The sequence below is a fragment of the Salmo salar genome, chromosome 25, assembly GCF_965601325.2.
Source record: "Salmo salar chromosome 25, fSalSal1, whole genome shotgun sequence".
NCBI lineage: Eukaryota > Metazoa > Chordata > Actinopteri > Salmoniformes > Salmonidae > Salmo > Salmo salar.
The window spans coordinates 54,440,255-54,453,898 of record NC_138315.1 but is presented as its reverse complement, the minus strand read 5'-3'; the positions used below and the strand labels follow the sequence as shown (position 1 = coordinate 54,453,898).

General features: G+C 46.8%; 1 protein-coding gene and 1 long non-coding RNA gene across 2 annotated transcripts in view; one reads left to right on the top strand and one right to left on the bottom strand.

Annotated features, from left to right (window-relative positions):
- The window catches only part of LOC145864087 (uncharacterized), an 83,370-nt gene that overhangs the window by 52,775 nt on the left and 16,951 nt on the right, over positions 1–13,644 (bottom strand). The gene's annotated exons all lie outside the window — the stretch shown is intronic.
- LOC106592031 (DNA repair protein Ku80) lies at positions 2,058–11,853 on the top strand. The gene is made up of 6 exons (XM_045707306.2): positions 2,058–2,208; positions 7,482–7,591; positions 10,023–10,119; positions 10,203–10,270; positions 11,206–11,280; positions 11,409–11,853. The coding sequence occupies exons 1-6, from the start codon at positions 2,112–2,114 to the stop codon at positions 11,421–11,423; spliced, it is 462 nt and encodes a 153-aa protein (XP_045563262.1). The 5' UTR covers positions 2,058–2,111; the 3' UTR covers positions 11,424–11,853.

The following is a 13,644-nucleotide window of genomic DNA, read 5'->3' as shown; positions in this document are numbered from 1 at the left end:
AGCCGATGAATCAATCAAGTGTTTCTGAGCCGATGAATCAATCAGTGTTTCTGAGCCGATGAATCAATCAAGTGTTTCTGAGCTGATGAATCAATCAGTGTTTCTGAGCCGATGAATCAATCAAGTGTTTCTGAGCCGATGAATCAATCAAGTGTTTCTGAGCCGATGAATCAATCAAGTGTTTCTGAGCCGATGAATCAATCAAGTGTTTCTGAGCCGATGAATCAATCAAGTGTTTCTGAGCCGATGAATCAATCAAGTGTTTCTGAGCCGATGAATCAATCAGTGTTTCTGAGCCGATGAATCAATCAGTGTTTCTGAGCCGATGAATCAATCAAGTGTTTCTGAGCCGATGAATCAATCAAGTGTTTCTGAGCCGATGAATCAATCAAGTGTTTCTGAGCCGATGAATCAATCAGTGTTTCTGAGCCGATGAATCAATCAAGTGTTTCTGAGCCGATGAATCAATCAAGTGTTTCTGAGCCGATGAATCAATCAGTGTTTCTGAGCTGATGAATCAATCAGTGTTTCTGAGCCGATGAATCAATCAGTGTTTCTGAGCCGATGAATCAATCAGTGTTTCTGAGCCGATGAATCAAAACCAACTCCGAAAAACCAGCACACAAAATGAACTACAAAAAGTTGACAAATGTATGCACATGTGTGTATCATCTAGTATTTGTACGGGCCACCTAAAAGCAGGAGTTGGCTCTGAACATGGATTACATAACTCACTGAGGCCATTGAAACAGGAAGTGTTACACTTCGCCCATTTTATATATAATAAATGTATAAAGTGTTACTCCATTTGCATTTACATCAAAAACGTTAAGTATAAAATAACTTCTGGACTGATACAAATACTTAGATAATATATGCATTTTACAAACAAAACAACACAACATGTCACTCCGTCGTCCTGGACAGCTACGCTACAGGTTTGAGGACAGCGTCGTCCTGGACAGCTACGCTACAGGTTTGAGGACAGCGTCGTCCTGGACAGCTACGCTACAGGTTTGAGGACAGTTGGCCCAGAGTCGTCCTGGACAGCTACGCTACAGGTTTGAGGACAGCGTCGTCCTGGACAGCTACGCTACAGGTTTGAGGACAGCGTCGTCCTGGACAGCTACGCTACAGGTTTGAGGACAGCGTCGTCCTGGACAGCTACGCTACAGGTTTGAGGACAGCGTCGTCCTGGACAGCTACGCTACAGGTTTGAGGACAGCGTCGTCCTGGACAGCTACGCTACAGGTTTGAGGACAGCGTCGTCCTGGACAGCTACGCTACAGGTTTGAGGACAATTGGCCCAGAGTCGTCCTGGACAGCTACGCTACAGGTTTGAGGACAGCGTCGTCCTGGACAGCTACGCTACAGGTTTGAGGACAGCGTCGTCCTGGACAGCTACGCTACAGGTTTGAGGACAGCGTCGTCCTGGACAGCTACGCTACAGGTTTGAGGACAGCGTCGTCCTGGACAGCTACGCTACAGGTTTGAGGACAGCGTCACACCTGTTAATTGAAATGCATTCCAGGTGACTACCTCATAAAGCTGGTTGAGAGAATGCCAAGAGTGTGCAAAGTTGTCATCAAGGCAAAGGGTGGCTACTTTGAAGAATCTCAAAAATAAAATATATTTTGATTTTGATTTAACACTTTTGGTTGCTACATGATTCCATATGTGTAATTTCATAGTTTTGATGTCTTCATTATTATTCTACAATGTAGAAAATTAAGAAAAACCCTTGAATGAGTAGGTGTCTTCGAACTTTTGGCTGGTAGTGTGTGTGTGTGTGTGTGTCCAGGTGTTCTCCTGCTAGGTGTACTATATATTTACCTGTTCTCCTACCACTACAATTATATCATATATTTACCTGTGTATTCCTCTACCAGGTGTTCCTCTACCAGGTGTGCTGTATGTTGACCTGTGTTCCTCTACCAGGTGTTCCTCTACCAGGTGTGCTGTATGTTGACCTGTGTTCCTCTACCAGGTGTTCCTCTACCAGGTGTGCTGTATGTTTACCTGTGTATTCCTCTACCAGGTGTTCCTCTACCAGGTGTTCTGTATGTTGACCTGTGTTCCTCTACCAGGTGTTCCTCTACCAGGTGTGCTGTATGTTTACCTGTGTGTTCCTCTACCAGGTGGGCAGTGTAGATCCAGCACGGGATTTCCGCACTCTGATTCGCCAGAAGAGTCTTCCGTTTGGAGAGGGTGAGATGATGATTGGCTGGTTCTACTGTCTCTCCTTCTCAAACGAGTCTCATGGCCCACAGTTTCTGCCTAGCCTGGTCCCAGATCTGTTTGTACAGTCTCGACAGCTCTTATGGTCATTGGCAAGATGACCATGAGGGGGTATCCTACCAATCAGGTGTTCTAATACTGTATGTTAACTGATGAGTTCAACTCGGGATAACTAGTCATCTGAATGTGGCTCACCTTTTAGCCAGGTACATTTCTATAGCAAGGAATCCTTCAGAACTAACCTGGTCCAGGGCAGGCTAACTCAGGGCTAACTCAGGGCTAACTCAGGGCTAACTCAGGGCTAACTCAGGGCTAACTCCACTATCCTGCATTCAGAACTAACCTGGTCCAGGGCAGGCTAACTCAGGGCTAACTCAGGGCTAACTCCACTATCCTGCATTCAGAACTAACCTGGTCCAGGGCAGGCTAACTCAGGGCTAACTCAGGGCTAACTCCACTATCCTGCATTCAGAACTAACCTGGTCCAGGGCAGGCTAACTCAGGGCTAACTCAGGGCTAACTCCACTATCCTGCATTCAGAACTAACCTGGTCCAGGGCAGGCTAACTCGGGGCTAACTCGGGGCTAACTCGGGGCTAACTCCACTATCCTGCATTCAGAACTAACCTAGTCCAGGGCAGGCTAACTCGGGGCTAACTCCACTATCCTGCATTCAGAACTAACCTGGTCCAGGGCAGGCTAACTCAGGGCTAACTCAGGGCTAACTCCACTATCCTGCATTCAGAACTAACCTGGTCCAGGGCAGGCTAACTCAGGGCTAACTCCATTTATCCTGAATGAAGTGTCTCAGCTGTGAGTTGTGGACCAATCAGATTCCCTCCCTCACAAAGATTGCGCCATGACCCCCTTCATTTGAGGGAGAGTTTATTTTTTTATTTTTTTTAATTTTTTAATAATAAGTTAAAATATATATTATTTAGCAATGACAGAACGCATTTTAAACTTTTGTTTGACAAATACAATTGTGATAAATATTTTCTGGATAGGAGTGGGTTTGTGGTTAGAGCAGCCTAGTGGTTAGAGCCTAGTGGTTAGAGCAGCCTAGTGGTTAGAGCGGCCTAGTGGTTAGAGCGGCCTAGTGGTTAGAGCGGCCTAGTGGTTAGAGCGGCCTAGTGGTTAGAGCGGCCTAGTGGTTAGAGCGGCCTAGTGGTTAGAGCGGCCTAGTGGTTAGAGCGGCCTAGTGGTTAGAGCGGCCTAGTGGTTAGAGCGGCCTAGTGGTTAGAGAGGCCTAGTGGTTAGAGAAGCCTAGTGGTTAGAGCAGCCTAGTGGTTAGAGCAGCCTCGTGGTTAGAGCAGCCTAGTGGTTAGAGCGTTGGGCCAGTAACCAGCAGGTAGCCTAGTGGTTAGAGCAGCCTAGTGGTTAGAGCAGCCTAGTGGTTAGAGCCTAGTGGTTAGAGCAGCCTAGTGGTTAGAGCAGCCTAGTGGTTAGAGCGCTGGGCCAGTAACCAGCAGGTAGCCTAGTGGTTAGAGCGTTGGGCCAGTAACCAGCAGGTAGCCTAGTGGTTAGAGCGCTGGGCCAGTAACCAGCAGGTAGCCTAGTGGTTAGAGCGCTGGGCCAGTAACCAGCAGGTAGCCTAGTGGTTAGAGCGTTGGGCCAGTAACCAGCAGGTAGCCTAGTGGTTAGAGTGTTGGGCTAGTAACCAGCAGGTAGCCTAGTGGTTAGAGCGTCGGGCCAGTAACCAGCAGGTAGCCTAGTGGTTAGAGCGTCGGGCTAGTAACCAGCAGGTAGCCTAGTGGTTAGAGCGTTGGGCCAGTAACCAGCAGGTAGCCTAGTGGTTAGAGCGTCGGGCCAGTAACCAGCAGGTAGCCTAGTGGTTAGAGCGTCGGGCCAGTAACCAGCAGGTAGCCTAGTGGTTAGAGCAGCCTAGTGGTTAGAGCGTTGGGCCAGTAACCAGCAGGTAGCCTAGTGGTTAGAGCAGCCTAGTGGTTAGAGCGTTGGGCCATTAACCAGCAGGTAGCCTAGTGGTTAGAGCAGCCTAGTGGTTAGAGCGTTGGGCCAGTAACCAGCAGGTAGCCTAGTGGTTAGAGCGTTGGGCCAGTAACCAGCAGGTAGCCTAGTGGTTAGAGCGTTGGGCCAGTAACCAGCAGGTAGCCTAGTGGTTAGAGCGTTGGGCCAGTAACCAGCAGGTAGCCTAGTGGTTAGAGCGTTGGGCCAGTAACCAGCAGGTAGCCTAGTGGTTAGAGCGTTGGGCCAGTAAACAGCAGGTAGCCTAGTGGTTAGAGCGCTGGGCCAGTAACCAGCAGGTAGCCTAGTGGTTAGAGCGTTGGGCCAGTAACCAGCAGGTAGCCTAGTGGTTAGAGCGCTGGGCCAGTAACCAGCAGGTAGCCTAGTGGTTAGAGCGTTGGGCCAGTAACCAGCAGGTAGCCTAGTGGTTAGAGCGTTGGGCCAGTAACCAGCAGGTAGCCTAGTGGTTAGAGCGCTGGGCCAGTAACCAGCAGGTAGCCTAGTGGTTAGAGCGCTGGGCCAGTAACCAGCAGGTAGCCTAGTGGTTAGAGCGTTGGGCCAGTAACCAGCAGGTAGCCTAGTGGTTAGAGCGTTGGGCCAGTAACCAGCAGGTAGCCTAGTGGTTAGAGCGTTGGGCCAGTAACCAGCAGGTAGCCTAGTGGTTAGAGCGTTGGGCCAGTAACCAGCAGGTAGCCTAGTGGTTAGAGCAGCCTAGTGGTTAGAGCAGCCTAGTGGTTAGAGCGCTGGGCCAGTAACCAGCAGGTAGCCTAGTGGTTAGAGCGTTGGGCCAGTAACCAGCAGGTAGCCTAGTGGTTAGAGCAGCCTAGTGGTTAGAGCAGCCTAGTGGTTAGAGCGCTGGGCCAGTAACCAGCAGGTAGCCTAGTGGTTAGAGCGTTGGGCCAGTAACCAGCAGGTAGCCTAGTGGTTAGAGCGCTGGGCCAGTAACCAGCAGGTAGCCTAGTGGTTAGAGCGCTGGGCCAGTAACCAGCAGGTAGCCTAGTGGTTAGAGCGTTGGGCCAGTAACCAGCAGGTAGCCTAGTGGTTAGAGTGTTGGGCTAGTAACCAGCAGGTAGCCTAGTGGTTAGAGCGTCGGGCCAGTAACCAGCAGGTAGCCTAGTGGTTAGAGCGTTGGGCTAGTAACCAGCAGGTAGCCTAGTGGTTAGAGCGTTGGGCCAGTAACCAGCAGGTAGCCTAGTGGTTAGAGCGTCGGGCCAGTAACCAGCAGGTAGCCTAGTGGTTAGAGCGTCGGGCCAGTAACCAGCAGGTAGCCTAGTGGTTAGAGCAGCCTAGTGGTTAGAGCGTTGGGCCAGTAACCAGCAGGTAGCCTAGTGGTTAGAGCAGCCTAGTGGTTAGAGCGTTGGGCCATTAACCAGCAGGTAGCCTAGTGGTTAGAGCAGCCTAGTGGTTAGAGCGTTGGGCCAGTAACCAGCAGGTAGCCTAGTGGTTAGAGCGTTGGGCCAGTAACCAGCAGGTAGCCTAGTGGTTAGAGCGTTGGGCCAGTAACCAGCAGGTAGCCTAGTGGTTAGAGCGTTGGGCCAGTAACCAGCAGGTAGCCTAGTGGTTAGAGCGTTGGGCCAGTAACCAGCAGGTAGCCTAGTGGTTAGAGCGTTGGGCCAGTAACCAGCAGGTAGCCTAGTGGTTAGAGCGTTGGGCCAGTAACCAGCAGGTAGCCTAGTGGTTAGAGCGCTGGGCCAGTAACCAGCAGGTAGCCTAGTGGTTAGAGCGTTGGGCCAGTAACCAGCAGGTAGCCTAGTGGTTAGAGCGCTGGGCCAGTAACCAGCAGGTAGCCTAGTGGTTAGAGCGTTGGGCCAGTAACCAGCAGGTAGCCTAGTGGTTAGAGCGTTGGGCCAGTAACCAGCAGGTAGCCTAGTGGTTAGAGCGCTGGGCCAGTAACCAGCAGGTAGCCTAGTGGTTAGAGCGCTGGGCCAGTAACCAGCAGGTAGCCTAGTGGTTAGAGCGTTGGGCCAGTAACCAGCAGGTAGCCTAGTGGTTAGAGCGTTGGGCCAGTAACCAGCAGGTAGCCTAGTGGTTAGAGCGTTGGGCCAGTAACCAGCAGGTAGCCTAGTGGTTAGAGCGTCGGGCCAGTAACCAGCAGGTAGCCTAGTGGTTAGAGCGTCGGGCCAGTAACCAGCAGGTAGCCTAGTGGTTAGAGAGTTGGGCCAGTAACCAGCAGGCAGCCTAGTTGTTAGTGTTGGGCCAGTAACCAGCAGGTAGCCTAGTGGTTAGAGCAGCCTAGCGGTTAGAGCGTTGGGCCAGTAACCAGCAGGTAGCCTGGTGGTTAGAGCGTTGGGTCAGTAACCAGCAGGTAGCCTAGTGGTTAGAGCGTTGGGCCAGTAAACAGCAGGTAGCCTGGTGGTTAGAGCGTTGGGTCAGTAACCAGCAGGTAGCATTGTGGTTAGAGTGTTGGGCCAGTAACCAGCAGGCAGCCTAGTGGTTAGAGCGTTGGGCCAGTAACCAGCAGGTACCCTAGTGGTTAGAGCGTTGGGCCAGTAACCAGCAGGTAGCCTAGTGGTTAGAGCGTTGGGCCAGTAACCAGCAGGTAGCCTAGTGGTTGGAGAGTTGGGCCAGTAACCAGCAGGTAGCCTAGTGGTTAGAGCGTTGGGCCAGTAACCAGCAGGTAGCCTAGTGGTTAGAGCGTTGGGCCAGTAACCAGCAGGTAGCCTAGTGGTTAGAGCGTTGGGCCAGTAACCAGCAGGTAGCCTAGTGGTTAGAGTGTTGGGCCAGTAACCAGCAGGTAGCCTAGTGGTTAGAGCGCTGGGCCAGTAACCAGCAGGTAGCCTAGTGGTTAGAGAGTTGGGCCAGTAACCAGCAGGTAGCCTAGTGGTTAGAGCGTTGGGCCAGTAACCAGCAGGTAGCCTAGTGGTTGGAGAGTTGGGCCAGTAACCAGCAGGTAGCCTAGTGGTTGGAGAGTTGGGCCAGTAACCAGCAGGTAGCCTAGTGGTTGGAGAGTTGGGCAAACGAAAGGTTGCTGGATCGAATCCCCGAGCTGACAAGGTAAAAATCTGTCGTTCTGCCCCTGAACAAGGCAGTTAACCCACTGTTCCTAGGCCGACATTGTAAATAAGAATTTGTTCTTAACTGATGTGCGTAGTTATATAAAGATTAAAATGTTTTTATTTTGATTAGCCTGAGATAGAATGTGAAGCTAACTGAAGCTGGCTAGCTTTAGAGAACCCTGAGTAGCTTGCTTGGTAGGATACCCCTCTGGCTAGCGTTTGACCTGTCATGACCCCATCCTGACCCCATCATGACCCCATCATGTCTGTATGTGTCCTCCAGTGTGTCAACAGCTGACTGGCAGGATAGAGCAGTTGCTTGGCAACAAGAACATGAACTACTACATCAAGTGCATTCCCTGTATCCAGACCTTCAGAGAGCAGTCTGTCCAGGTGACCACTCAATACAACACGTTACACTGTATATATGGTAACTCCCTCCATTCAATACAACACGTTACACTGTATATATGGTAACTCCCTCCATTCAATACAACACGTTACACTGTATATATGGTAACTCCCTCCATTCAATACAACACGTTACACTGTATATATGGTAACTCCCTCCATTCAATACAACACGTTACACTGTATATATGGTAACTCCCTCCATTCAATACAACACGTCACACTGTAGGTAGGTAGGTAATGCTGATCTATGGTAACTCCCTCCATTCAATACAACACGTTACACTGTAGGTATGGTAACTCCCTCCATTCAATACAACACGTTACACTGTAGGTATGGTAACTCCCTCCATTCAATACAACACGTTACACTGTATATATGGTAACTCCCTCCATTCAATACAACACGTTACACTGTATATATGGTAACTCCCTCCATTCAATACAACACGTTACACTGTATATATGGTAACTCCCTCCATTCAATACAACACGTTACACTGTATATATGGTAACTCCCTCCATTCAATACAACACGTTACACTGTATATATGGTAACTCCCTCCATTCAATACAACACGTTACACTGTATATATGGTAACTCCCTCCATTCAATACAACACGTTACACTGTATCTATGGTAACTCCCTCCATTCAATACAACACGTTACACTGTATATATGGTAACTCCCTCCATTCAATACAACACGTTACACTGTATATATGGTAACTCCCTCCATTCAATACAACACGTTACACTGTATATATGGTAACTCCCTCCATTCAATACAACACGTTACACTGTATATATGGTAACTCCCTCCATTCAATACAACACGTCACACTGTAGGTAGGTAGGTAATGCTGATCTATGGTAACTCCCTCCATTCAATACAACACGTTACACTGTATATATGGTAACTCCCTCCATTCAATACAACACGTTACACTGTATATATGGTAACTCCCTCCATTCAATACAACACGTTACACTGTAGGTATGGTAACTCCCTCCATTCAATACAACACGTCACACTGTATATATGGTAACTCCCTCCATTCAATACAACACGTTACACTGTATATATGGTAACTCCCTCTAGGTAGGTAGGTAGGTAATGCTGATCTATGGTAACTCCCTCCATTCAATACAACACGTTACACTGTAGGTATGGTAACTCCCTCCATTCAATACAACACGTTACACTGTAGGTATGGTAACTCCCTCCATTCAATACAACACGTTACACTGTATATATGGTAACTCCCTCCATTCAATACAACACGTTACACTGTATATATGGTAACTCCCTCCATTCAATACAACACGTTACACTGTATATATGGTAACTCCCTCCATTCAATACAACACGTTACACTGTATATATGGTAACTCCCTCCATTCAATACAACACGTTACACTGTATCTATGGTAACTCCCTCCATTCAATACAACACGTTACACTGTATATATGGTAACTCCCTCCATTCAATACAACACGTTACACTGTATCTATGGTAACTCCCTCCATTCAATACAACACGTTACACTGTATGTATGGTAACTCCCTCCATTCAATACAACACGTTACACTGTATATATGGTAACTCCCTCCATTCAATACAACACGTTACACTGTATATATGGTAACTCCCTCCATTCAATACAACACGTTACACTGTATCTATGGTAACTCCCTCCATTCAATACAACACGTTACACTGTATGTATGGTAACTCCCTCCATTCAATACAACACGTTACACTGTATATATGGTAACTCCCTCCATTCAATACAACACGTTACACTGTATATATGGTAACTCCCTCCATTCAATACAACACGTTACACTGTATATATGGTAACTCCCTCCATTCAATACAACACGTTACACTGTATATATGGTAACTCCCTCCATTCAATACAACACGTTACACTGTAGGTAGGTAGGTAATGCTGATCTATTGTAACTCCCTCTAGGTAGGTAGGTAGGTAATGCTGATCTATTGTAACTCCCTCTAGGTAGGTAGGTAGGTAGGTAGGTAGGTAGGTAGGTAGGTAATGCTGATCTATGGTAGGTAGGTAGGTAATGCTGATCTATTGTAACTCCCTCTAGGTAGGTAGGTAGGTAATGCTGATCTATTGTAACTCCCTCTAGGTAGGTAGGTAGGTAATGCTGATCTATTGTAACTCCCTCTAGGTAGGTAGGTAGGTAGGTAGGTAATGCTGATTTATGGTAGGTAGGTAGGTAATGCTGATCTATTGTAACTCCCTCTAGGTAGGTAGGTAGGTAGGTAGGTAATGCTGATCTATGGTAGGTAGGTAGGTAATGCTGATCTATTGTAACTCCCTCTAGGTAGGTAGGTAGGTAGGTAGGTAGGTAATGCTGATCTATTGTAACTCCCTCTCCAGGTTGGGAATGCTGATCACTACAACAGCTACATCCAGTCTCTGAAGACGAGTATTCCCGTTAGAGGCCTTCAGGAATTCTGGGATATGCTAGTCCAAGGTACAGTAGCAGGCCTCATGTTACCGCTCGTCATTAAAGCAGCGTTCTGTGAGCAGGTTATTGATTGTGGTATTGATTAACAGATGCCCTGACTCTGATCAACAAGGACGAAGTTGACGGGAGCCGGTTCTCCAGTCATGATGCCAAGCAGGTACAGGAGAACCAGCTGTCTCCTGGGTGACCAGGCGTTAGAATGGTCCATTGAAGTAAACAGACCCACAAAAAAATATATAAAGGCAACATGTAAAGTGTTAGTTTCATGAGCTGAAATAAAAGATCCCAGAAATTTTCCATACTCACAAAAAAAGCTTATTTCTCTCAAATTTTGTGCGCACATTTAGTTTACGTCCCTGTTTGTGAGCGTTTCTCATTTGCCAAGATAATCCATCCACCTGACAGGTGTGGCATATCAAGAAGCTGATTAAACAGCAGGATCATTACACAGGTGCACCTTGTGTGTGTATATAAAAGGCCTCTCTAAAAAATACAATGAGGGAGAGTGCAATTGGCATGCTGACTGCAAAGACGGTCTACCAGAACTGTTGCCAGAGAATTTAATGTTAATTTCTCTACCATAAGCCACCTCCAACGTCATTTTTAGAGTATTTGGCCTCAACCGCAGACCACGTGTAACCACGCCAGCTCAGGACATTCTGCTTCCTCACCTGTGGGATCGTCTGAAGGGGGGTGCTGATGAGTATTTTTGTTTGTAATAAAGCCATTTTGTGGGGGGAAAAACTGATTCTAATTGGCTGGACCTGCCTCCCCAGTGGGTGGGCTTATGCCATCCCAGGCCCACCCATGGCTGCACCCCTGCCATCCCAGGCCCACCCATGGCTGTGCCACTGCCATCCCAGGCCCACCCATGGCTGTGCCACTGCCCAATCATGTGAAATCATCCATAGATTAGGACCTAATGAATTTATTTCAATTGACTGATTTTACTTATATGAACTGTAACTCAGTAAAATCTTTGAAATTGTTGCGTTTTTATATTTTTTGTTCAGTATATCTGAGTGGTTGTATTATGACTGACGAGAAGTTGTCCAGTCCTATTTCCTGATTGACGCCTGCCTCTGCCCTTAGTTCCTGACTGCAGAGGAGAAGAAAGAGGAGGTCGTAGCAGCTGTGGTGGACGATACGGGAGATGTGGACGACCTGGTGAGTCTTACCCTTTTACATTTACAGGGAGAAAGTGTGTTCGTTGGGGGTTGGCGGCTACACAACCAACAAGATCAACGGTTGGTATCTGTGACTTCATTACCGTGGTTCTTCTCCTCCCCCTACAGCTGGACATGATGTGAGGTCGAAGACGACGGGGTGGAGGATGAAGGAAACGTGACCAAACGGATTTCAACTGTCCATCTGCCACCTGGACACCATTTATCTGACTGTGTGGAAGTAGATAACTGGCTTCATTGTCAAAATGACCTAATGTATCCCTTTAACCTGTACATTACAGTAGCACCCTCTCTGTCTAGATAGTCTACATGTAGACTATCACTATACAAGTACTGAAACCATTTCCTCAGTAGTGACTGGACAGCGGTTCAGGTGGTTTGTTGATCGAGATCGATGCATCACTGAAGAAATGCCACATTGGAGCAGTACGTCAAAATATATCTCTGTATGGTTTAAATGATTGGTCTGAATTTACGTCTGAACTTGCGTCTGTACGTCTATGTAGAATTCTCTCAAGTTAATAAAATAATATTTTTGTATTTTTCTCTATAAGATCTGAACCAGTGTTATAATTGACCCACTATAACACTGGGACTCTACTGTCCCACTGGCTTTCTGAAGAGTACTTACATTTCTTCAATAAATTCTTTAAACCAAAATATCAAATTTATACATGAATACATTATTCAGCAAAATCCACCCGAACACAAACATCACTGAGTTAGTTTAAAGAGCATGAGGCCTAAATTCAATCAGATTCAGTGTTAACTGGGCAGGCAGCCGCATGGAAGACGTTTTGAAGGTGGAAAATTAAGGCTACATAGAAATAATGACTCTGAAATTTAATATCATTCAAGGAAATAATGATTGGGATGTTCCCATCTCACATTCCAGTGTTTCAACTTGAAGGCTGCATGGGATTTCTCAATGCAACACACTTCCTCACTTCATGGTCTTATTTTGGGTGGAGTAAACCCTCTTACCTCTTCCACTTTCCCCTAACCTTGTACGTTTCAAATAGGACAACCACCAATTATTATTATTAAAAAAAAAAAATGTACCCCCTTTTCCTAACTTTAACCTTATTCTCTTAACCTGCGGTGAAAATTCTCCTAACCTGGTACAAAAAAAGTCACGTCTGGTCATGGCTCTATCGAAGTGCCCTGTTTTTTTTTTTAGGTCATCTCGGATGGCCCATACAGAGCATTCGGAAAGTATTCAGACCCCTTGACTTTTTCCACCATTTTGTAACGTCACAGCCTCATTCTAAACTCACCGCCAAATCTACGTGGAGAGCTCAAGGTCAAGCCCCTCGGGTGCTGCCGTAGAGTTACATTAGAAGTGCCCATCCAAGAAGGCTCAAGGTCATTGGCCACAGATAAAATGACGTCAAATCACGTTATATCTACAGTAGCTTTGATTGGACTGATCATGTCAACATCATACTTTCAAAATCTTCGCTAGCAGTCATTTTCATGAATCAAGTTGACAATCTACTGGCAAATCCTTTTCAAACCTCGTCATATGAAGAGAATTTATAGATAAAACATATCGGTGCTCATCGGCCATTGGACATAAACGTTACACAACAACTTGGAAATAGCAAATTCAACAATGAGTGGTTTGGAAGGAATCAGTGGCTAACTGTAAGCAATGCAAAGCAATCACCAGCCTGCTATTCAGTGGAGTGGGTGTGTGGTCCCAAATCTGGGTTTAAGGGTCTCTTTTCTAAGCTTAATTAACAGGAGAAATGTTCAACATTGGCCACGCTGTCAATCCAGCATGACTTCTGCCGCTTTCAACACAACTGGAAACTGAGAAATCTCAGACTTCAGTGACTTCAAGAAAACTGGGAACTATGGGGGGGAAAAAAAAATAAAAAACGATCTCCGACTGGGAAAATACGCTTTGAACGGTCATCCAACTCGGAATTCCAAGTCGGGAATTCGGACCTCCTTTCTAGAGCTCCGACCTGAAGATCACTGACGTCATGATTCAACCTTGTTTTTCTCCGAGTTCCCAGTTGTCTTGAAAGCCCCATAAATCCAGAGAATGCCAGACATTGATGACAACATTTTGCCCACAAGAACAACCGCTGCGCCACCTTCCTGTCTAAGTGAGAACAGCACAACAAGGTGAGTCCAAAAAATGTATTCTACGCTGCTGCATAAATGATGTAATACGCCAGTGCATTGTGGTAAATGGGGAAATAAGTATAGCCAGTTTTAATTGTAATGGCTTAGCAGATAAGAAAAGATAAATATTGTTTATCTGGCTCAAAGAGAAGGAATATATATATTTTTAACAGGAAACTCATTCAACAGTGGTAGATGATGCGGTAGA